This window comes from Leishmania braziliensis, chromosome 29, assembly GCF_000002845.2.
Source record: "Leishmania braziliensis MHOM/BR/75/M2904 complete genome, chromosome 29".
Lineage (NCBI taxonomy): Eukaryota > Euglenozoa > Kinetoplastea > Trypanosomatida > Trypanosomatidae > Leishmania > Leishmania braziliensis.
In genome coordinates this window covers 672,124-695,643 of record NC_009321.2, presented here as the reverse complement: position 1 = coordinate 695,643, position 23,520 = coordinate 672,124, and the positions used below count along the sequence as shown (strand labels likewise).

Sequence of the window (23,520 nt, the reverse complement as noted above, 5' to 3'; positions counted from 1 at the left end):
GGGGTTCCTGTACGTGTGCGTGTCTCTCTACCTCTGGTTGTATGTTGGGGGATGGCAAAGAGTGGGCATGCACCACTGGGCTCGCCATCTTTCCAATCACCGTCTTCATCTGGCCTCATGGACTGAGAGTTCCTTTCGCCATAGCAGGTCACAACTCCGTCAAGCTGCTGCAATCGATGGTATCCTTTCTACTTCCTGATTTCGAGGTTGAAAGTCTCATGGTGCGTATATGTGTACACCTCGGTGCTTGGGTACGAAGGCGAGGGTGGAAGCTGAGAAGGGGGACGCAATGCATCCTTTCCCTCTCTACTCATACTTGATAGTCTCTCTCTCTCTCTTTTTCCTGTTGTCAGCAGGCCGTATGCCCTCTCCCATTCTTCCCTCTTTCGTTTTCGTTTCTCTCCTCCGTGGCCATCGCCTCTCTCGCTCTCTCACACGCCGGCCAAGTACATACCGGCTATGGCCGGACGGAGTGACGCGCCAAGCCCTCGTTTCACATCCGGAGGAGGGTGTGTATAGTGTTAAGGACTACCACCCGAAAGCGCGAGCGCGGCTGTGTCTGACGGTTCCGTGGATACGTTGTGTTGTCTGTGTGAATTGATCGATCACCTTGTTATTCTCTTTCTTCGCCTCGCTCGTTCATGTTGGATTCGTTGAGGCACCAACACCCACCCACACACACACACACACACACACACACACACATACACTCTTTAGAACTTTGTGGAGAGGGGCATCTTTTCTGCCCCATCACGATCATGGAAAACGCAGCTGGCACCGCATTTGATGCTGCAGAGGCTCACGGAGGCGCGGGAGGACAACGGCTTCTTTACCCCTCCGCCTCTACACTCAACCCCTCCTGCACTGTCGCTCTCCTGTCGACTGTGGCGGGCGTCAGGGCATATGAACTGATGATGGCATCCGAGCAGCGAGGGGGGTCGATAGTGCAGCCACTGCACCCCCACCCTCCTTCAAACGGTGTGGTATCCTCTGAGCCCATCCCCGACGCTGCTGGCAGTGCCGACGGTGCTGTCCCGCCCACCGCGCTCTGGCGTACTCCCGTATACACGGCAACGGTGGCTGGCGACAGCGCCCTTGTCGCTGTTGTGTTTCGAGCTCGTCCGCTAGTGTTTGTGCCATCCACGGTAGCCTTAACAGGAGTAGATGAGGAGCAGAGTCACGACGCTGGAGCCGCGCCACTGCCGAGCAGGAGGAACAACAGCGGTTATGACGCTGCTGCTCCGCTTGCTGGTGACGAGGAGCTGCGCGAGTCGCCCGCGCCAGCGGAAGATCCAGCAAACGTCTCATCCCTCGTAACCGCCGAGGCCGAGTGTCGGCGCTATGTATACCTGTTTGATGCTATCAGGGACACTTGCCTTGCCGCCCTGCACTTCTGCGGGTCGCCGGTGCTGGCGCTTCGGGCAAACTCGTCAGTCCTCCTCGTGGCAGCTGTGGACCTCTTTCACCTCGTCGACCTCCGCACGTTGCGGTACATTCGGCAGCAAAGCATGTACAGACCGCTAAATCCACGTGGCGTGCTGGACCTTTCTGCTGCCGTGCCATCGCGGAAGGCGGGCGGTGACATATCGTACGCTGTCGCTTTCCCTCAATCTGCCCGCGGGTACCGTGGTGACGTTACGGTGCTGACGCTACATAGTGTACCACCTACATCACTCCGCCAAATGCAGGCAGGAGACGATGGCCGACCAGTTTCTGTGGCGTCCGCATCTGTCGACGCCGGCAGAACCTCTACGGGCACCACAGCAGCGGGCGATGTGACCACGAGTAGTGCCTTTGGTACTGCCACGCCGCCCACGGAGCAGCGCACCATCCCAGCGCATCACCATGCGGTTGCACATCTGCGTTTCCGTCCAGATGGTCGGCTGCTGGCCACCGCCTCAGAGCTTGGCACCACCGTGAAGATATTTGATAGTGTTACTGGCGCATTGCTGGTAGCACTACAGCGGGGCCATCGTCCCGCCGCGGTGCTCTCACTCGCGGTGCAGCAAGACGCGCATCGAGTCGCGGCACTCAGTGCCAATGGCACTCTACATGTTTTCGACTGCGCCGTCATTGTGCAGGCTTGGGAGTCAGCGAGAGTGACAAGCGTTTCTTCACCGCTTCCTGCCCGCAGTGCACCCTCGCCTACGATGATTGGCGGTGCTGCAGGAGCGAGCAAAGTGCGAGCCGAGTGCAAACACAAGGTAACCTTAATGCCTCGCCCAGCTGCGAGCGCTAGTGCTTCCTTGGCGAAATCTACACACCGGCGACGGGGTAACAGCTTCATGGCAGCTGCAGCTGCGTCGTCTCGCGCAAACACTGCTGCCTCCTATGCAGAGGCCAGCGGTCCCACGCCAGGTGTGGGGGTAGCGGCCAACGACGGCTGGCTGCACTGTGAGACCGGTTTTGCCGCCGACGGGCAAACAGTCTGGGTGGTGCAAGTGCAGTCTACGGAAGCGCAGCTGCAACACGCTATTTCGATAGCGGCGTCAAAGTCTGCGACGCAGTCGCCACGGCTCTGCGTAGGAAGCCTCGCGTGCTTCCCCTTGCCATCGCCTAACCGTTGCCGCTTCAGCGGCGCCATTTTGCCTACCGACAAAGGAGAAGAAAGATACCACTACGTCGTCGTGTAGCGAGCCCTGTATGTGTGTATGGATCATGGCGGCAGCCGTACCGCCATGCTGCGCTTCACCACTGTTTTCACCACTTGTCTCTGCTCCCTGCTCTGAGTATGTTGTATGTTTGTCGCTCTCGCGCTCTTTTTTCTCCCCTCTCTCGCTTACCTTCAATGTGCTTGCTCAGCTCCTTCCCACATTCGCCTCGGGTACTACTGCCTTTTCAAGCGTGCAATATACATCTCGAGTGCCCCGTTGACACCGCCGAGCAAGCAGTGCAGTCACAGCCCGTGCGCACGCCGACACTGCGAGCCACCCGCACTCGTTGTTGCTGTGAGCTGTGTGTGTGTAGTTGTTTGTTTGCTCGTTTCACGATGCTGGTGTGGTCGGTACAGCAGTGGCCCACTGCCGGGCTGGACTCGTGGCTGTACTTCTTCATGTGCTCATATGGAATTTCAGCGGCCCTCCAATGCTCCTCCCCCTCGCAATTGGCCATGTGTCGCCACGCAAGGGATGTGGAAGGAAGTGGACATACTCCGTTCTCTCTTCGCTATGTATATATATTCGCATCCTGCCCACGGTGCTGCGTCCTTCTCCCTCACTCCTCCTCTCTGTTGTGAAACCTAAGAAGGCAAACAAGCACACATCCAGCAGCGCCAGCGACAGTTCTCTCTCCACTGAAGTTGCAGCTGCTAGGATCGCCCTCCATCACCCGCCTCCTCTTCCTCCACACGCTTCTCCACTCAGCAGCTATCATCGCCCGCATTTCACTTCGTTTTTCCGTACCTTCCTCCTTCGCAAGAAATACACTCCTGCCTTACCATGTCCTACCCAACGACGTTTCGCGAGTGGCTGGCGAAGATCATCAGCTTCGACACGACGAGCCGCAACTCGAACTTGCCGATGGTGCAGTACGTGCGCGATTACCTGCAGTTTGTTGGTGTTGTGTCGACGTTTGTGTACAACCCAGAGAAGACGCACGCAAACCTCTGGGCAACGCTGCCAGGCGAGAACGGCGTGACCCAGGGCGGCATCGTGCTGTCGGGGCACACGGACGTTGTGCCAGTGGATGGGCAGAAGTGGGATAGCGACCCGTTTACGATGGTGGAGAAGGACGGCAAGCTGTTTGGCCGCGGAGCCTGCGACATGAAGGGCTTCCTGGCCGTTGTGCTTGCGCTGACGCCGCAGTTCTTGGCAATGAAGCGTGTGAAGCCCGTGCACTACGCCTTCTCGTTCGACGAGGAGGTGGGCTGCACAGGTGTGCCGTACCTGATCGAGCATCTAAAGGAGCGTGGGTTCAAGGCGGATGCGTGCCTCATCGGTGAGCCGACGGACATGAAAGTTTACGTTGGTTCCAAGGGCTTTGCGCAGTGGAACGTATCTGTGCAGGGCAAGGCGATCCACTCGTCGATGGCGCTGATGAACACGAGCTGCAATGCGATCGAGTACGCTGCGCAGATCATCACGAAGGTGCGCGAGATCGCGATAGATCTGCGCAAGAACGGCCCCCATAACCCCGGCTACGACTGTCCGTTCCCCTGCATCACGACCGCGCTGGTCAAGGGTGGCAATGCTGTGAACACTGTGCCTGCACAATGCGAATTTGTGGTCACTGTGCGCATCACGGACAACGAGACACCGAACGACATCGAGCGGCGCGTGCGTGCGTATGTGAACGACCACGTTCTACCTGCGATGCGTGAGGAGTACCCCGATGCTGAGGTGACAGTCACGCGTCCAGTGACCATGCCTGCCTTTAACGGTAAAGACGACGCTGCTGTGACGCAGAGGGCCTTGAAGCTCCGGAACGACAAGAAGACGTACAGGACGGGTGGTGGGACGGAGGGTGGTTACTTTGAAGACGTTCTGGGTGTTTCAACGGTGGTTGTGGGTCCGGGTCCTTGCGCAATGGCGCACCTGCCGAACGAGTACGTGCTTGTGGACCAGATGGAGAAGAGCACGGCGTTTACGATGGACATGGTGCGTCTCTACACGGACCCCAGCTACTGTGGCGCCGGCAATCTGTAAGAGGTGAAGAAGGCAATGACGCGGATCATTTTTTTTTTTTGCGCTCTCCGTAGCGCCCTCTCCGTTCTACTGCACTTTGGGGCTTGGCTGTCAAATGACCCTCCACCCCCCCCACTTCCTATATTCTTTTTTTTTTTTGCACCCCGTGGCCGGGGGGGGGAGAGAAAGGAGGGAGAAGAGAGCCACAGCCACGGGGTTGCTGCTTTTGGCGGTCGTGGTTTCCCACACACGTGTGTGTGTGTGTAAATGTTTGTCTATATGTATGGCAAGGCGCAGCTGAGGCCGTACACAGACGTGCGCAGAGCACTTGTGCTCTTCCGTCGCCTTTGGTGTTGTCGCTCTCCTCCTCCTCCTCCCCCTATTCGTCTTTTGTCTTTTCTCCTATATTCGCTAGGATGATGTGCCTCAGGTGATTCTTGCCTCTGCCTGGGACTGCCTGTATGTGCGCGCGTGAGCCTGCGTTTCTTTTTGCGACTACTCTTCTCTCTCTAAACTGTTGTTGTTGTTGTGTACTCTCCTCGTTTCCCATCTCTCTTTTGCGCAATCGTGATTTCGCTTTTTTCTTTTCTAATCTGCGGAGGCGACGGGGTGTTGCCCAACCCCTCTTCTCGGGTGGTTCTCTGCTGAATTTAGGCGCTATATAATGTGCAAAAGGCGACGTCGACCGTTGCGGTTGTGTCTTCTGCGTGAGGCACGCGGCACGCCATGTGTGTATTCTTTCGCTCTCTGGTGCTCGTCTGCCCCACTCACTTCTGCTTTGTTTTCTTTGTGCGTTTTCCCTTTCCATTCCTTTCTTCGAAGGCCCCCCCGCCTATTTCTTGCTTGCCTCTTTGGGTGCTGTGATAGTCGCGGTGGTGCGTGTGGGTCAATTTGGAGCGCCCCCCCCCCCGGTGCCAATTTTTCTTCTCTTTTCCCTTTGCGGGGTTGAGGTTGCCTTCTCTGCCGGTCCTCCCTCTCTCTGTCCCCAGCCTCAACGATGGCCTCTAGGCCATTTGCTGGCGGTCGTTGGTGGCAAAGTCGTGTATGTGAAGTCGCCTCTGTCTACACTTTTGCGCGCATTTGTCTGTTCCTTTGGGTTACTCTCTCTCTTCTCTCTTCTCTCTCTCGTATCCTCATCAGTCACCTTAGGCGGGGCGGTCTTGCACCTGCGGTTCGCTCGTTGTGCTCAACCTCTGAACAGGACTTGAACGTTGGCGGCAGCGGCAGCATGAGCTGTGGATACTGGTGTGTGCGCGTCTGAGGAAAACAAAGGGGCCGCATAGCAGATGGTGCGCGGTGGTACCGAGACGATTAGCGCCCCTTCGACCTCTCTGCCAGCCTCACTTGGTTCTCCTCATTCAATTCAGTGTCGTTTCTCTTCGCTCCACCTCTGCAACGCCCTCTTACCTGCCATTTCCCCTCCCCCTTTTCCACTAAGCGCACTACTGTAGTCTTCTTGTCTTTCCTCTGTCCCCCGTTTACCTGTCTTTCTCTCTCCTTTGCCTTTGTCTACTGGATCCAAGAAGGCGGAGATCATATTGATGAAAGCAACGAGAACAACGTTAACCAAACCGGCAAAGACACGGTCCATGACTGACCGGGGAAAGGTGGAGCAGATAGAGTGAAGACTGTGCTGGGACTAACGCACAGTCCCACAAGCACACGCGGGCGCGCGCGCACACACACACGTGAACTCAAAAAGACCTAGCTGCTTCCGTTTCCAACTTGGCTTCGGTCTGTTTCGATCCCTCCTCAGCATTGCCCTTTCTTGTCTCCCTCCATCTCCTCCCCGTCATTCCACCCACGTCTGAGCCCACCTATTCACTGCAGCAATTCTACCACGGAGCTCGGTACTCAGAGAGGCGCCACTACAACACTGCCACCAACGCCTGCGCGCCGGTGTGTGTTGTTGTAGCCGCCCGCTTTCCCTCTTTTAAAACGTCGCGCGTGCGCTCGCCATCGCGTAAGCTGCAAGCCTCTCGTCACTCGCTCTGTCATTGCCCTCCCCTCCCCCTATTTTAGCCTCCCCTCCCCCACCTACACCATCGGAGAGACCCACGCCCGCCCACAGACCCGCTCCCTGGATCTCAGACCTCGTGCGTAAATACGCACGTGTGTAGCGGGATACACGCCTGCTGCCATCAACCACACACTAGTCGAAATCCATCTGCGTCGACGCGGGCTGCAACGCATGGCCTATGTCTGCTCGGCACTCACCCATTCGCGCACTTAGCGCTTTCAGCAACGAGGCGCTTGCTGATCGTGCTTCCGCATCGCGCTCGCCAGGACTGCATCGCTACCCTTGTCACACCCCGGCCACGCCGGGACTCCTGGGCTCGCCAGCGGCATCGAGTCTGTCGCCAGCAGCAGAGGGATCAGACGTAGGCCACAGCCCCATGCCAAGAGCACCATCCTCCACGAAAAGTAAAGATGTCCTTCGCCAGCATCACGACCAGCACCGTCATGATCGCAGCGGCGATCGGGGCAGCTTCATTATTCCGACTGATAAGGGCAGTACAGCGGCTGGCCGTCCTGGTGGCACCGCGATGCGCGCTGAAGGCTCCTTGTCCTTCTCGGGTGCTTGGCAGACTCCGCGTTGCCAAACCGAAGCAGTTGCTGCGGACATCATCGGTCCATGTGCACTTCAGGCACCCTTTGCGCCACCTGGACTCCACACGCCACCCGCGGCACCTTCCCCTTTCCTGCCTTTCCCTTCTCCTCTTCCCTTGAGTCCTACGGCGAACTCACCCCTAGAAGCAGCAGTGCCTGCCACGTTGTCGGACTGCCTCTCGTCTTCACCCAAACCAATGCAGACCTCAAGCGAGGTAGCTGAGAGGTCGGCGTCGACCCCATCATCTCATTGTACAAGCGCACTGCACTCAGCAGCGCGACGCAGTGTGACTGTCGCGCTGGATCAGCACCCGCTGGTGAGTGCGCATACGGTGGTCGCAGCTGAGCCGAGGTGGGCTGATAGTCACGTGCTTCCTTCGTCTGCCACGACTGAAGAGGGAACTGATGACAGCTTCGACAAATGCCCTGCAACACTGCCCCTGGTGCGTGCACACGACACCGGGTCCGTAAGCCACGCTGCTGACGAAGAAATGAAGCTAATGGATGACTTCGGCAGCGGTGGGGGCATGGCCTTTGCCTGCGTAGCAACCGCAGAAGCGGCAGTAAGTGTCGTACGGGACACAGGTCCCACACCCGTGACGAAGATGCTGTGGTCGAGCTCGCAGCAACCTATGACTGCTGGACACGGCAATAGCCCCGTCATCGTTTCCGTTCGACAAGTGAGCTCTGCTATCGGTAACGGTGTTTGTGTGCCGTACAGAAATAACAGCCGCGTGGGGCTGGCCACGGCGTCGACGTCGTCCTCTCTGTCCAACAACGAGAAGGCTGCGCAGCCAAAGCCGTACCCAGTTACTTCAGCAAGTAGCCTGCAGGACTGGTCGTCGCTGCCACGGCTCGGCTTCCCGGCCCCTCGTGATCCAGCTGTGGTGCATGCCGAAGCTGTTTCGCAGTCCGTCCGGGGCAGGAAGGAACGCAAGCGAGAGGATAAGTGGAACCGTCGTTGCCGCGGCGTCTCGCTGCTGGCGAGCGCGTCGCCTGATGTAATTGTGAAGCTGCGCGCCGTAGCGCGGGAGTATGGAATTCCGCACCACCTACGCAGCGTCATGTGGCTCACCTTGACAGGCATGGCGCTCAAGGTAGATGAGAACGAGTACTTCTGCGCCAAGCTACTACGGCGCAACGGGTACGTGACGGGTTCGAATGCGGACGCCATCGCCGCTGACGTGCAGCGAACCTTCCCCGATCACCCTTACTTCTCTGACCAAGACGTAGGAACATACAAGCTGACCAACGTCCTGCACGCGCTATGCTGGCGTAACCCACTGCTGAGCTACTGCCAATCCTTCAACTTTCTGGCCGCTTTCCTGCTTCTCGTGCTGGATGACGAGGAGCGCGCTTTTTGGTTGCTCGTGCACATCTTTGAGGAGCTCTTGCCCAACGACTTCTATGGCGAAACGCTGCTGGGCGCCAACGTTGAGCAGGCTGTGCTGGAATACCTTGTTGAGAAGCAGCTGCCTCGGGTCGCCGCCAAGTTTCGCGAGGCAGGCTTGCAAGTAAAAGTGCTCGTTGCGAACTGGATCATGTCCTTGTTTGTGAATGTGTTCCCAATCGAGACGACGCTGCATGTGTGGGACTACGTCTTTTGCCGCACGCCAAGCCCTGGAGAACGCACCCCTGCACACCTCGAAATCACACTCGCCACGTTAAAGTATCTCGATGACGCGAGCCTCCTCAGCAGTGGCAATGCCGGCGAGCTGCTCGTTTCCCTACGCAAGCACACGGCCTGCCTCTTCGACGCGGAAGCGCTGGTTCGCCTGGCCCAGTCGATGACCATCGCACCAGCGCAGTTACACCAACTGCGCCGGCAATGCAAGCCAGCAGTGGTGCAGCAGATGAAAGCGCGAGAGCAGGCTCGCGTGGTGCAGCAGGAGCGCCGCGTCGCGCAGGAGCTGCGCTCTGTACGTCAGAAGGCGCTGACTTCTGCCAATGACCTCTGAGTGTTGTTGTTGTTTGTGCGCTTTCGTTTTTCTTCCCACGTACGCGTACGTGCGTGTGTATGTGTGTGTGTGTGTGTCATTTTTTGTGGTTGCATCTTTTGTCTGCTCTGAAGCAGCACACGCGACCGCTCTTGCACCGCACTTTCGTGTGGATGTGTGCGCCTGCGTGTGTCTAATGATATGTACAAGGCGTGCCTACCAGACTGTTTATCTGCTTTCCTTCTTTGGCTTTACTTCAGCTAGAGTTTTCCCTTCCACTCCACCTCTACCACCCCTTTCGATTCATCGCCAACGCCACCACCTCTCCGCTTTGTGCTACACCTCCTTCCTTCTCTCTCTCTTTCTCCTGCTCACGACGTCGCGTTGGATGACGCCGTACATGTGGCTTTTTTTCCTCGTTGGTGGAGTGACTTTTACATCTCGGGACTCTCTGGGTGTCGCCAGAATCCGTGGCTGCTCCATCCCCCACCCCAACCCACCCACCCATTCATTCCGCTTACTTGTGTTTATCCTGCCATGAAGCCGGCAGCGGGGAGGGGGGTGTTGTGGGGACGCGGGAAAAAGATGGTTTGGCTCTTTCGCTCCTTTGAGGAGTAAGCGTACTCCTGGTGACGACCACAGCCTCTCCTACCCTCTTCCCCTTCACCGGCGTCATGCTTGACAGCGCAAGGCTGGGCCACCTGTTCACGGCACATGAGTTTCAAAGGGAGACACCCCCACCCCCACATATGCCCACATGCCCACACAAACATGCTCACACGCGAAGAGAGGATACTGCTGAATGCGTGAAGTGGCCAGTGCACAATAATGGAGACCACTGCGCCACAACATCTCCCCCCCCCTCCTTTCCACCCTATCCTCTGTCCTCCAATCCTCGCAGCGGCACATCGCCATTGATGGGGAAATGTGCAAGCGCGAGACAGTCATGCGACAGCGGACAGCGAAGTCAGCAGAGCGTGGTAGTGGTGGTATTCGATCGATGCCCCGATTTGTTGTTGCTGCTGCCATACCCCGCCATTCATGCCGGCATTCGTCTAAGCAATTCGCTTTTATGGCCACCTGGCAAAGCGGCGGACGGTACCCTTCTTTGCTGCGCCGTGTGTGTGCGTGTGCGTACACCAGCACCACCCCCCTCCCTCTGGCACCCCACCCCACTGACTCTTTCCCTTACCCCCTCACTCATACCTTGTCTCCCTTTTTTACTTTACACGGTACCCTCTTTCTCGTTCAGGATACTCTGCGCTGCGCTGCCGTCAACTCGGTAGCAGAGGGGGGAGAGCATAAACATGGTTGGTCGACATGCCAGTGCCAGGGGACGTGGTGGTGCTGTCTCGCTGGCTAAACGTGCTGCTACCCAATGTGGAAAAATCAGTGGACAGTCCATGGCTGCGGCTACTGACACCACCAGTGAGTCACTCTCTGCGCTTGTGCACGGTGAACGCAGCCATCGACGCTGCATCGCCTCTGTCGCCGCCGTTGCTTCTCCGGGAGCAAGCGCCGAGGAGGAGGTGACACTCGTTTACCGTAAACCACGCACGCGGCACGCGAGGCGATTAATCAACGCCGATGGGTTGGTACAAGCAACTGTTCCAGCCAACTATGCAGGGGCAGCACTGAGCACAACCGCGGCTACCTCTGCGGCTGTTAGCACGCCAGAGCGAGAGGTGCTTGCATTCTGGCATCGTGCGTGCGGCGACGCCAACCGCACCGTCGCTCTCTCTAACTGCGGCGTGTCGGATGTGGCGTGGCAGTCTGTAAATAGCGCTGGTGCGTGCAGGCTGTCCCAGTCGCAGCTCCTCTACTGCAGTGGCGACCGCATGGAAACCGCTAGGCGTGCTCTACACAACTTGAACGATCTTCTCTACACCCCAGCTGATACAAGCACGGCGTCCGGTGCGCCCTGCGTCGGCTATCCTTGTTGGGTGCGCCCAGAGCAGTACGCGGCGGTGGTGGCGCTGGCACGAGTTTGCGAGGCTGCCGTGCCCTTGCAGCTTCCGTCGTTGCTACGCCTGTCTGCGTGTCCTGCTACCACGTTTCAGCAGAGTTGCCCGCGCTCAGAAGGAAAGGAAAGCACCACAAGTCGTAGAACGTCTCTCGTGTGGACCCTCCCTATCGACGCTGCCGGTGCCATGCCTAGATATTCGTGGACCGCCTCGTCAGATGCCACCACCAGCGCACCTGCGACCACTCGAGGCCCAGGAGCCGTAGCGGCAGCACATGAGATTGGGGCGACCACGATTGATCTGGTTCCCTCGCCAGTGCTGCTCGCCGACGTGCAAAAGCGTCTTGGGTATATCCGGCGACTCCACCAGCTTCAAGTCGCATATGGCGCACTTATCCCAGCATTTCGCGCCGCGACGACTGTTACAGAGCTGCAACAGGTCGTCTTCACGCACGACGTAGCGGCATGCCAGACGCTAGGTCGCATGTGCCAAGCTTGGAGGACTGGACACCACCACGCGGCGTTCGTGGCAGCTCGCTCAGAGTACGGGCACCGCTCGCTCCAGAACACGGCCGAGGTGAATGAGGTGCTATCTTGCTTCCTCGGCAATCCGCTCCTCTTGGACACCCTGCTCCCGTTCGTCGGCATCACAGCTCGCTACCCGCAGGAGGAGAAGCTCTTGCAGAACTTTGTTGCGACGTTGAAGGACATGACAACAATAGAGACGGCATTGTGGGGCCCTGTGGCGGCCATGTCATCGTGGCGGTGCACCGACGGTCTTTACGTGGTGCACCACGCCTCTCGCGTGCACGTCCTGCGGAGACTCCTGAACGCGGCACAGTTCTACGGCCTCCCCCTCTTTTTACGTTCTATCCGTGCGATGGCGGGCAGCCACGTCGGCATTGCTGTTCCGTCCACTTCGAGGGATGGAGGGTGGCAGCGCACGGCTGCACTAAAACGAGCGCAGAGCCTCTACGCCGACCAGTTCTTCCTCACCCCTGACAACCTTGATCCGGATCTCTTCGCACAGCCGGACCCGATGCAGGCCCAGCTGGTGCAGGAAGAGCTTGTCACGCTCCAGCGCACGCACTGCGCCTTCTGCCTTGTTGTCGGGGAGGCAGACGAGGTGCTGACGCTTATGCACCGGCACCTGCGCTACGTCGGCGGCTCATGGCAGTGCTGCGTAAAGAAGGAGGAGGGGGAGGAGCCGTCGGTGTCGCTATCGAGGGTAAAGGCGGAGATGCAGGATGACGGAGATCGAGCCGACGCGAGTGTGGTGGCGACCGGGTTTAGTATCAAGGATGCTGACGAAACTGGCACGGCAAGCACCACAGCTCCCGGGCTTGCCCCGCTTCCTCCTCGTGCTCCCACGGACCCGCTACACCACTACGTCATTCGCACAGTGGATGCCGCGCGGCGTCATCAGCAGGTGAAAGCGTCGTCTGCTGAACCTACCACTGCCCCAACCCTACCCTTCAGCCATGTGCAGTGGATCAAGCATGGAAGCGCTAATCGTTGGTCGCCGAATGCGCACTACTACGGCCTTGCGTATATGGTGGTGCTGGAGACGGCGGAAGAGTTGGCAACGGAGGACGGCGGCATACTCGCGACGGAAGGACTTCTGTGGGAAGCGGATATCGCGATGAATTCGGCGACCGACACCTCCGCACTACGCAAGGTTCGGGTGCCGGCGTACTGCGTGAATGCAGTCCTAGAACTGTGGCGCACGTAGGCGAAGGAAGAACAAAAAGAAAAAACACACAGGCTCGGAGGGAAGGCGCACTGGTGTGTCTGTGTGACTCAACACCTCTCTTTCGAAGCATCTGACTTGCACAATGCAAACAGCGAGAGAGAGAGAGAGAGAGACGATGATGCAGACGCGGCCCCCGGGTGTTCCTGCAACGCACCGCCCCCCCCCCCTGCCTCTTGCCCTATTTCATGTTCTCTGCGTAGCAGAGTCACGCAGGGCGGAAGAAGCGACGATAGAGATGTCTCCTTTGGTCATACACACCTTCATGCGTCGACACGCACTCGCACCCACAGAAGCACGCCTGGCATGGGAGGGGGGAGTGAGACAGGGACAGAGAGGGCGCACAGCAAGTCAAAAGTCTACAGATCAAGTGGAAACCGTATAGGATGCACAGTGAACGCTCCACTTTGCTGCTCAACGTGGCCCTGGTGTTCGTTACTTTGTTCCTTCTTCACGCCTTCTTGGTGGCCTTGCTCGCCTCCGGCTACGCGTCTGTGCAGACGACCGCCTTTTTGGCGGGCACACGGTATCACAGGCCCGTCATGCGTTCCCCGCACGCACTGAGGAACACCGACAATGGGACGAGTCATGTCCATTCTGTGCGCTGCTGTGTTGCTCTCAGTGAAGCAGCGATACAGTGGTTGGCACTGCTGCACACTTCTGGCGATGCCACTCACGCTGTGGTCACCGACGTTTGTGTATGCGTGGATCTTTTTGCCCGTGCCGCCGGCTGTTTCTTTGTCATGCAGGTGCACCTCTTTTTTTTGCTCTCTTCCCGCCCAACCGTTCCCCCCTCTCCTCGCTTACTTCTCGCGCATCTCCCTACGGCTACCACCACCGGTTCGCACACAGAAAAGAAAACCGCAGCACGGAGGCACGCTCTTGTAGCCATGCAGTGCACCTCCCGCCTCCTAGGCGGCTATATGATGTACCATCGCAAGTCGATGAGTACGATGCGCTACAGCAAGTGGAAGGGTGCACGCGGTGGGCTTAGCCACTTCTACAATCGCACGGCCATGATAGAGGAGGTGCCGGCGAATGTGCCGGTTTCTATTGTGGACCGGGGCATGATGGCCTACGTACATCGCTCTCGCCTGCGTCACTTTCAGCTTTTCCGGTCGTACCAGCAGAAGTCAAACACGACGGAGTGCAAGTTGCGCGAAGGTGAATTCCTCCGTCGCCGCTGGCATCGGCAGCTGCAGAAGTCCTTCATTGCCTTTATGCAGTTCAAGACAATGAAGGTGCTGGAGGAACAAGCGAAGCTGGTCTCGCAGTATGGGCAGGCGTCCGTGAACGCTGCCCTTGGCGACCCGCAGGCCGCAGCAGGCAATGCGACGCAGGAATACAAGTACAAACTACTTCATCGCCAAGTGCAGTCGCTGCCCAGGATTCAGCTCGTGCCGAAGCACGTGGCCACAATGAAGCAAATTCACAACGACCGCTTCAACTACCGCTGGCGCGTCAACTAGGCCCGCCCCTTTTCCTTCGGCCGGGCTGACGTCGGAGCAGCATCCGCGCCTGCATCTCTGTGTACGTGAATACTTTTGTTGCTCATTTCATCGACGCGGTGCCGTCTGGATGATGTGGTGGCATTCCAGTGTTTCTCTCATCCTGTTAACCTTTGCGTCTCGTCCTTTACGCTGAAGCGCGCTCCGCTCCGTACCTGTCTGTGGGGCCACGTATGCTCGTGTAGCGAGGGGCTCTCTCGATCTTGGGACGCTTTCTGCTCTGCCGCGCTGTGGCAACATTAGCTTTCCTTACCTTCTCGCATGCTCTTCTCACCCTTTCTGTCTGCCTTCCCTGATGACGAGGGCACTACGCCTCAGCACGTGGTGTCCACGGGGTCCAGTGCCGCCACTCGGTGTGGAGAAGTCAAGCAACCCCCCACCCCTCCGTCCCTGCCGGTGCGGACCCACTTCTGGCGGTGACAGGGCCCAGTGCCTACGACGTGGGGAGGGGCCAGAGCGATGTATCGCTCGTGGTGCCGGCGGTCAGGGCCTGGGCGGCGTTGCATTGGAGCGGCCTGCGACGGTGAGGTCGTTTGTGCCGCCCATATGACGGGTGAGGTGTCAGCGTGGCGCGAACGCGTCTCACCCGGCCCACGCCGAGGTGGATGCACCAGGTGGCGACCGGCATGAGGGGCGTGGCTGTGAGGCGGCGTCCTGCGTGGCAGGGGGTGTGTGGGCAGCGTGTGAGCCACGGGGCGTGCGCCGATGACGGAGCGGGTGCATTGCTGTAACGCGTGCCTGCAGCTGCTTCGCAGCCCGCGATGGACGCGTGACGGACGGTGGCGGTGGAGCAAATATGGCGACATACTCTGCGGCAGCAATTGAACATGTTGGAAGCGAACACCGAAAAAGAAAACGAGGCTTGAGCTGGGATGCAGTGGAGGAGGCAGTGATGTGTACTCCTGCAGTGGCGAACGTAGGGCGGTGATGCTACGCGCCTTTCTCGTTCTTTCTGTGTGGCTGTGCGTGTGTGTGTGCGTGTGTGTGTTCCGAGCTGATCCGGTGAAGAAGGATGTGGAGTAGAAACAGGCGGCGGAGTGGAAAAGAAACGAAGGGCTCCTTGGGCCGGTGGTTTTCACTGTGTACCCCCTCTGACGTCGCACCCTCGGCCCATTCGATGTCTGTTCCGGTTCTACTTGTGGAAATCAATGAGATGATCCACAGTACAAGTGGAAGAAGGCTCCTCAACGTCGACCGACAGGCTTTCTCATGTCTTCTCTACGGAGGCGTGCTGCTTCTCCCTCAAGCTGTTAGAGAGGGTCATGAGCGCATAAACGCTGGAAAGACGGATGGAAACTTGAGGACGAGAAAGGCGCTGTTCGTGCTGACTTCCTCTCCTCCTACTTCCCTGGAGGACCCTCCATCTCCATGCCCCCCCCCCTCCCTCGTCGAGACCTCGATGCTGCTCTTCGCATCTCTTTAGTCTTGCCTCTCATTTCTCTCTCCGCCCTTCTCTTTTCCAGTCCTTTACCATCAGAAGGAAAAGGAGGTGTGAAGAAGAGCAAAAGTGCTCTCCACCGTGGCGAGTCGATCCGGCTAGTTTGCGGGCGCAGCATCTTCCTCCTCTTCGTACTCCCCCTCTCTTCCCCACCCCCTGCCGCACCACCTTTCTCGCGCCGAGAAAGGAGGACATCACGGAGAAGAGCGCCTCGAGGCTTGCTGACGTCGATTAACGCATCTGCCCAGACCTCTCTGTGTGTGGTGCATCTTTGTGTCTTTTATAGTGCCTTGGCGCAACGGGCTCTTTCGTACTCCCCTCTCTCCCCACCACCACCACCACCCAATGGAGAACAAGTGCGATGGCAGCTCGTTGCCCTCGCACACTGTGCTCAGGGCGCACGAGGTGATTGCGGCAGGGCGTGCGGAAAACATACTGCAGGCCCCGTCGCCAATCTACACCGCCATCTTTGTGGATGCTCATCACGTACTTATAGGAGCCGGTGGCGGCGGCCGGCGCTTCGGCATGCCGAACATTGCCCTGCTGCTGCATGTGCAGTCGCTGAGCCGCGCATCGACGACGGACCCTACCACCAGGGAATCCGCTACGTCCTCGCCGCCAGCAGCAGCCGCGCTGCCAGTGTGGAGCTTCGCGGCAGCGCTGGATCTAGGCCCAGACGACATTCCGTGGTGCACCTCATCCTTTCTTCCATTCGAGGCGAGTACAGAGGACGGAAAAGCACGCAGCGGTGCGTCCACCGAGCCGGCAGCGCTGAACTGGTCTGATACCCAGCGGCGCGTCCTCGACGGCCTCGTCGGGTTTGTCGCGCTAAGCACGATGAAATCTTTCTTGCTTCTCGGTGTTTATCGCGGCCCCGAGCCATCGACCTCCCAACCCACAAAATTCTCTGTATCCTCTACACCCAACGTACCTGCCAGCACCAGTGCAGATGCGGACTCGCGCCGCTACCTGCGCCAGCTGGCCCGCATTGAAGTGCCGAGTGATGCAAATAACCCTGACAAGAAGCCCATCGCGCTAGCTCAAAACCTGGTACTTGTCTCACACGATGACAAAGGTGTGCTCCTGTTCGCTCTTATTGATCTCGTACCGGACAGCTTTGAGGATGAGGACGTCGACGCGTACACAATCAGGCATGCTGACCAGATTGTGAGCGGTGTTTCTGGCGCAGCTCTGCAGCGACGCGTGCCGCGCGTGCGAACCGAGGCCACCCCTGTGGCTTTATGGCAGCTGCCTGCGCGTGTAAATGATCTGAGCGCGAATCGAGTGTGCATGGTGCAAGCCGACATGAGCAACGGAGCATCGTCGTCGTCGCAGCCCTGTAAGGCACACCTGCAAGAGCACCTCGTTCTTGCCGCCTTACTACTCGACAAGACGCTGGTGCTGAGCACCGTACGCCTGCGGCGCCGCTACACTCGCTCGCGTAGTCGCAAGCCGTCTGCCATTCGAGAAGAAACCATCACTGAAAAGGCACAGACAGAAGCCAAGTCGGACACTGTGGTGACCGCCACAGTGAGTACTGCGTTGACCTTGGCAGAGGATTTACTTCCGCTGCCCTTCAAGCTACTGACCTCCTCTCTTCGACTGGTGCGTCTCTTCGGCTGGAGCGACATCGACGCCGCCCAGCAGGCGGACATGCGGCGACGCCTCACGTGGCAGTCTCTGCAAGCAGGTGGAACAGCAACGCACGGCCCGCTGTGCAGCATCATGGTAGTGGCCTACAACAACTCAGCGAACGAGTCGTATATTATCCACGGTTCAGTGGAGGTCATGCCACTGACGTCGTCCCTCTCATCCTTCTCTACAGCGGATAGCACCAGATCGCTGGATTTGAAGGTGCAATGGGCGCGAGAGGACCCAGCCCCGGTGCTGAGCGACGCCATCACGTCGCTGGCTGTTTGCACAGATGGACCCCCAGCCGAGTATGCCGCCCGTGTTTCATCGAACCCGCTGGGCGCTGCTGTTCCCACCCACTGGATTGCTGGGACGGTTGAGGGCTGTGTCGCGTCTCTGCGTCTGAGCCACGATCGCTCGCAGTTGCCTCACTGGCAAGCGGAACAGGTTCGCCCTTCACCAAACAAATCTCTGGCGCGGCGCTACCCGGCACTGCACAAGGATCCTGTCTCATGTGTGGCCGTCTCCTCTGAGAACGACGTGGTAAGTGCCGACATTGCGCAAAATGTAGCACTGACCACACTGCCGTACACCGTGCCGTGTAGCTCCTCTTCGCCGAGATCGCCATCGTCCAAGGCACTGAGCGACAACGTTGTTGTGCTGCCCCGATCGACGTCTTCCTCCTCCTTGTTTCCTCCATCAAGAGTGGTGGGTAGTGGGTTTCTGGCAATCCTGTCGGGCGAACTCGCCAATGCCCTGCCGTCGCTGCACGTTGCCTGGTTCCTTCTCATCCCGCTAGTTCTGGCGCTGACAAGCGCGATCATTAGCATGAGACCGGTGAAGTAGGGGCTTCGAGGACCCTCCCCTGCGCCTCTTCCTTTCTTTCCTTCTTTTTCTTTCGTGTGCGCGCCGCTTTGCGGCTCGCGCTTGTGCCCAACTCACAAGTGTCGTAAAGCAGACAAAGACAAACCGGTCCGAGCGCAAAAAAGGGGGAGAGAAACTACGATGCACCTAAGAGATCGCGTGATCTCGAGTTGACCCCAGTCTAGAAGCAACACTAATGAGGAGAGGTAGGAGGAGAGACAGAGGGAGGCACATACCCGTAGGAAAGGTGCACCCGCCACCGTGGTATGTCTTTGGCATCTTGTATGCAAGAACGCGGGATGCAGGTTACGCGAGGTTCTTCCCCCCCCCCCTCCTCCCCCCAACTCGCACTCTCGCATGACTCCAGTCGAAGATTCCTTCTCGCCGTCCACTCCCCTATCCTCCTCACACGCGGCCTTACTTTTTTTGGCCCGCCTTCCTGACCGCATATGGGGGGTCATCCCTCATCTCTTTCCCACATTCTTCACCTCTACCACTCAACGACGCCATCATGTGCATGCGTCTCTCATAATTAATGTGTACCCCGCCGGCCCGCCCGTCTCCCCTCCCCTCCATTCTCCTCTTTCTTCTCGTGCGCCTCTTTGAGCTGTTTTCCACCAACCCCACCTCCCACCCCACTACGTGTATGCACAGCCTCGATGTTGTGCAGCTTATGGCTGTGTGTTCTTCCCATTTTTCTTTCTCGCTCTTCTTCTGCTCTGTACTCACTCTCTCTTCTACTAAAAACACCGGCACCCTTCTTTGATCCCTCATCATCATCACAGAGCAGCGAGCAAAACAAATCCAAAGGTTAGGGGAAACCGACTCGGCCCGTCCCCTCCCCTACCCACCGGTCAACCCGCTGCCCAAACACACTGAGCGAACCGAAAGTACTGTTTTTCCTTCATCTTTTTTTTTTTTCTTGGGACGCTTGCAGCTGCTTTTCGGTTGTAGACGCCACCCGCTCGCCCCTCTCCTCGCTCTCTCCCCCCACCCCCCTACTCATAAATCAGCCAACGGCCCGCCAGCACTGCCCTGTGGCTGCTGCGTTTCCTTTTTGGGGGGTGTTCTTCTCTTTCAGTTTCGCTCTAGCACGTCTTCGTCTCCCTCTCTTTGTCTGCGACGAGGGAAGAAAATACGGTAAAAACGAAAGCCTCTCCTCCACCCCCACCTCGCCTCTGCTTGGTTTTGTTTTTTTGTGCCTTTTCTCTGTCTCGCACGCCCCCCCCCTCCCCACTCTCCTCCCCCCAACACGTCTCTCTTTGGTTTCCGGAAGAGGAAATACCGCAGAGAAGAAGCCGAGTACTGCCCTCCTCTTCTTCTTTTGTTCGGCTTGCGTACTCGCCTCTTCGTCTCTCGCAGTGTGTGTGTGTGTGTGTGTGGGTGTCTCACTCTATCACTCTCTTCCCTTTTCTGCGCATATTCCACACTTCAAAAACCCCCACCCCCTGCCCCACGTACAGATACACCCGCTCACATAATCGCGTGTGGCAGCGAAAATGATCACGGAAGAGAACTACTGTATCAGCGAGATCTCTCGCTTTCTCATCCTCTTAGGAGGTCTATGCGCTAGTGTGTGCATTTCCACCATGTACGGCTTCAACATTCTCAGCAACAAGATGATGGAGCTGTTCAACTTAAGCAGCTCTGACCTGACAACCATCACCACCGTAGGCACTGTGGTTGGCTTTGCAACCTTCCCCTGTGGTGTGTGGCTCGACTACGCTGGTCCTGTTCCCATCCTTATCTTCGCCACAACGCTCACTACACTGGGTGTCCTCCTCTACGCCCTTGCCTTCAACGGCAACATCAAGGGTAGCGTTACCACGCTCGCCGTCTTCTGCGCCATCATGAACCTTGGCTGCTCCTCCTTCGATACAGGCTCACTGATGGCCGTGCTTGGCAGCTTTCCGCTGACGAAGGGCCCCGTTGTGGCCATCATGAAGACCTTTACTGGTCTCGGTGCTTCCATCCTGGCCCTCATCAACTACAGCTTCTTCCGAAATAGCGATGCACACTACATGTTCTTCATGGCGGGCCTCATCGTCTTTATGGGCATTGTTGCGATCGTCTTCATTCGCTTCCCTCCCTACCACATTCTTGATGGCGAGAAAACCCGCGTGCCGCAGCAGGTGCAGGCGCGCCGCCGCCTGACGGAACGGGCTTACCTGACGCAGTACCCGCCGATGACTCGGTTCTACCTCGGCTTTGGTATTATTGTTTCGCTTGTCGTGTACCTGACGGCGCAGTCGTTCTCTGTAGCCTACGCGAACCCGAGCGACTCGGCGCGCATGGGTAACACAGTTGCAATCATAGTGCTTGTGCTCTCCCTGGGACTCATGGCGGCCCCATTTCCGTTTCTAGGCGGGATGGACAAGGAGGCGAGCAAGGAGTACCCCAATTACCCGCAGGACGCGGGGATAGGCTTCGAGAACGAGAGTGATAAGCGTTTGCTGAAGCCTGCGGCTGACAACACAACTCAAGCTGAGAACACGCCGGCAAATGTGTATGAGTCACAGAAGCCCTGCGACGAGCGCGCGGATGCCAGTCGCCCAGAGGCCTGCTGGAGGACCGCATCCCAAGTTATCGTGGTCGCAGAGAAAGTGGTAGTGGAAAAAAAGCTTCCCCGGAACAACTACTACGATCAAGATCCAAAGTACCATACGACCTTCTGGCAGAGCCTCAAGCAACCCGATATCTGGCTGTGCTGTTGGAATGCACTGGCGACCTGGGGCTGCGGCATGGTCGTGGCTTTCAACTCTGCACAGATCTACCGCGCCTTGGCAAACGACGTCTACGAGTCCAAGGTGAATACCATGTACTCTGCCATCATCAGCGTGGCGAGTGCGCTGGGCCGCCTGACCATGGGTGTGCTAGAGTTTATCCTGAGCCACCAGCCGTCCGAGATGCGGCCGGTCATCACCATCGCTTATCCCGTGTCTTCCATCTGCATGGTGATCGGCCTCATCTTCTTGCTCGCCCTTCCACTGGAGTCAAAGGCCATTGTCATTGGCTTCTTCTTTAGCTCCTTCGGCAACGGCTTCAGCTGGGCCTGCACGGCTCTGACAGTGCATTCTGTCTTCGCCAAGGACATAGGCAAGCACTACAACTTCATGTACGTCGGTGCCTTCATTGCAGTCATTGCGCTGAATCGCTTTGGCTACGGTGAGAACTACGATCGCCAGGCAAAGTTGAACCGTGATGCCGACTTGGCTGCTGGCAGGACGCCCATCTATCCACGCTGCGCCGGGAAGAAGTGCGTGGCCAACAGCATGGTCATTCTACTGTGCGTCAACGCGACGGCAATTGTGGGCAGCACGTGGTTCCACCTGCGCTACCGCAGGTTCGTCCTCAAGCGCCGCGTTGAGTGTACTGTGGAACTGGAGAATTGCCGCCTTGATGTGCAGCAGGCAGAGAATGTGCAGCCGGGGTTGAACTCGGTGAATATGTGTAGCGAAACACATTAGCATATTTTTGTGTTCCCCTTGCTCGCTTGCTCCCTCGTCCTCTCTCGCACTGAAATTTGTGGATGGACACTCTTTATCGACTTCGGTCTCCCTTGTTCTTCGCTCCCTTTTTGGTGTAGCGTGCTCTTAGGACCCTTTTCGTGCGTTGGTGCCGTTGCTCGGGTAGCTCCCCCCACCCCTGTGTGTGCGCGTGGGGGGAAGAGGGGGGGGGTCTGCTGCGTTCCTCGCCTTTTATGCTGTTGCTTCACAGCTTAAGCTAGGGCGAATGATACGCACATAAGCGATGCGTATTCACGCGTGCGCAGGAGAGATCGAAGGGACCAACCAACCAACCCCAATAGAAAAGGAAAGCGATACAAAGTGTGAAGGCGCGAACGGAGTCGAAGGAGAGGCGGGTGTCGCATGACCACTACGGGAGGATTGAGAAGGGCAGCTTTAGGCTAGGATTATCTCTTGAATTAGTCTCTTCTCAAGGCTTGTGTGTTGCTCTGCTCGTGGACGCTTCTTCTTCTACTTGCTTGCTTTTTCTTTTTTCCTCCCACTCGCTGTTCTCATGTCGGACTTGCTATATCTGCCTCGCTTGCACCTCGCGGCTCTTCTTACGATAGACGCTCCAGGCACTCACCCACACATGTGCGGAAGCCAACGAATAGAGCGAGGGGAGAACCTACTGGACAACTTTCGTGTCACACCACGGAGATGCATGGAGTTCATTCCCTTCTCTCTCTCTCTCGCTGTTGACTTTACTGTTCGTCGAGATGTGGGCATTTTTCGTGTGACTTTGCGCCTCTGTGTCTGCTTGTATTCCTCCCCCCCCCTCTCTCTCGCTCTCTTGCACGACGCCTTGCTGATTTTTCTTTCATTTTTTTCTTATCCACTGCTGCACCCCATCTTTTAGTTTGCCTTTTAAAGCCATCTTCCTCACTTACTTCAGGTTATTCACACACACACACACACACACCTTTTTCTCTTCTGATGTTGGTGCTTCTTTTTTTTTTTTTTTGAGGGGGGAGGGAGGGTATTGACAGTGTGTGTGTGTGTGTGTGTGAAGTGTAGCTTCTCTCTCTGCTATTGCGCGCCTCTGATGACATCCACTTGATATTCTTACGTTGTACTCTTTTCTGTCTTTCGAGATTCTCACCATCCGCAACGAGGTACGATGCGAGGCGTCTGTGTGTGTGTGTGGGGGGGGGGGGGGTTGCCTCTGTATCATTTCCGCTCTGTGGCTCATCTCGGCTCACACACGCACACCAGCACACACGAAAACATATATGTTGGTCGCTCATGCTTTTTTTTTCATCACTTTTGCAGGCGTGTGTGTGTGTTTTTGCCTTTTCGGAGATAAACTTCTCTACCTTCACATTTCCGTACCCCGCCCCGCTGTGCTTGTCAGCCATGGGGAGGCATCACTTTTTTTTCCGTCATCGGGTGGCATCGATGCGCTTGCCGTGATGGTGCTCACTGGGTGCGTACACGCGTGCCTTCCTTGGCGGTGTCTCGTTATTTTTTGCTTGTTTGCTGTTCATTTGTCGTCTCACCGTCTTTTTTCAGCCGTAGCCTTCGTCTTGCTGTTGTTGGGCTGGTGGCCATGGGCGTTAGCCAGCGCGCCCCCCCCCCCTCCAATCCCTATTCTCTCTCTTAGTCGTTTCAACTTCGTTTGCTACTTTGCCGTTCAAGGGAGCTTTTTTTGTCCGCTCACGGCGGCGGACTTCACTCTCGTGGGTGCCCG

General features: G+C 57.6%; 7 protein-coding genes across 7 annotated transcripts; all 7 read left to right on the top strand.

Moving 5' to 3' along the window:
• Window positions 1-1,508: 1,508 nt before the first annotated feature.
• LBRM_29_1670 (conserved hypothetical protein) lies at window positions 1,509-2,633 on the top strand (the record flags this gene model as incomplete). Its single annotated transcript, XM_001566461.2, has 1 exon — window positions 1,509-2,633. The coding sequence occupies one exon, from the start codon at window positions 1,509-1,511 to the stop codon at window positions 2,631-2,633; it is 1,125 nt and encodes a 374-aa protein (XP_001566511.2).
• An 804-nt stretch (window positions 2,634-3,437) lies between these two features.
• Window positions 3,438-4,643, top strand: LBRM_29_1660 (putative glutamamyl carboxypeptidase; the record flags this gene model as incomplete). Its single annotated transcript, XM_001566460.1, has 1 exon — window positions 3,438-4,643. One exon carries the CDS (start codon window positions 3,438-3,440, stop codon window positions 4,641-4,643), a length of 1,206 nt encoding a protein of 401 aa, XP_001566510.1.
• A 2,786-nt stretch (window positions 4,644-7,429) lies between these two features.
• LBRM_29_1650 (putative GTPase activator protein) lies at window positions 7,430-9,190 on the top strand (the record flags this gene model as incomplete). The annotated part of the gene is made up of 1 exon (XM_001566459.1): window positions 7,430-9,190. One exon carries the CDS (start codon window positions 7,430-7,432, stop codon window positions 9,188-9,190), a length of 1,761 nt encoding a protein of 586 aa, XP_001566509.1.
• A 2,426-nt stretch (window positions 9,191-11,616) lies between these two features.
• LBRM_29_1640 (conserved hypothetical protein) lies at window positions 11,617-12,864 on the top strand (the record flags this gene model as incomplete). The annotated part of the gene is made up of 1 exon (XM_001566458.2): window positions 11,617-12,864. One exon carries the CDS (start codon window positions 11,617-11,619, stop codon window positions 12,862-12,864), a length of 1,248 nt encoding a protein of 415 aa, XP_001566508.2.
• A 908-nt stretch (window positions 12,865-13,772) lies between these two features.
• On the top strand, window positions 13,773-14,351 carry LBRM_29_1630 (conserved hypothetical protein; the record flags this gene model as incomplete). Its single annotated transcript, XM_001566457.1, has 1 exon — window positions 13,773-14,351. One exon carries the CDS (start codon window positions 13,773-13,775, stop codon window positions 14,349-14,351), a length of 579 nt encoding a protein of 192 aa, XP_001566507.1.
• Window positions 14,352-16,173: 1,822 nt separating this feature from the next.
• LBRM_29_1620 (conserved hypothetical protein) lies at window positions 16,174-18,306 on the top strand (the record flags this gene model as incomplete). Its single annotated transcript, XM_001566456.2, has 1 exon — window positions 16,174-18,306. One exon carries the CDS (start codon window positions 16,174-16,176, stop codon window positions 18,304-18,306), a length of 2,133 nt encoding a protein of 710 aa, XP_001566506.2.
• A 1,517-nt stretch (window positions 18,307-19,823) lies between these two features.
• LBRM_29_1610 (conserved hypothetical protein) lies at window positions 19,824-21,791 on the top strand (the record flags this gene model as incomplete). Its single annotated transcript, XM_001566455.1, has 1 exon — window positions 19,824-21,791. The coding sequence occupies one exon, from the start codon at window positions 19,824-19,826 to the stop codon at window positions 21,789-21,791; it is 1,968 nt and encodes a 655-aa protein (XP_001566505.1).
• Between the last annotated feature and the right edge of the window lie 1,729 nt (window positions 21,792-23,520).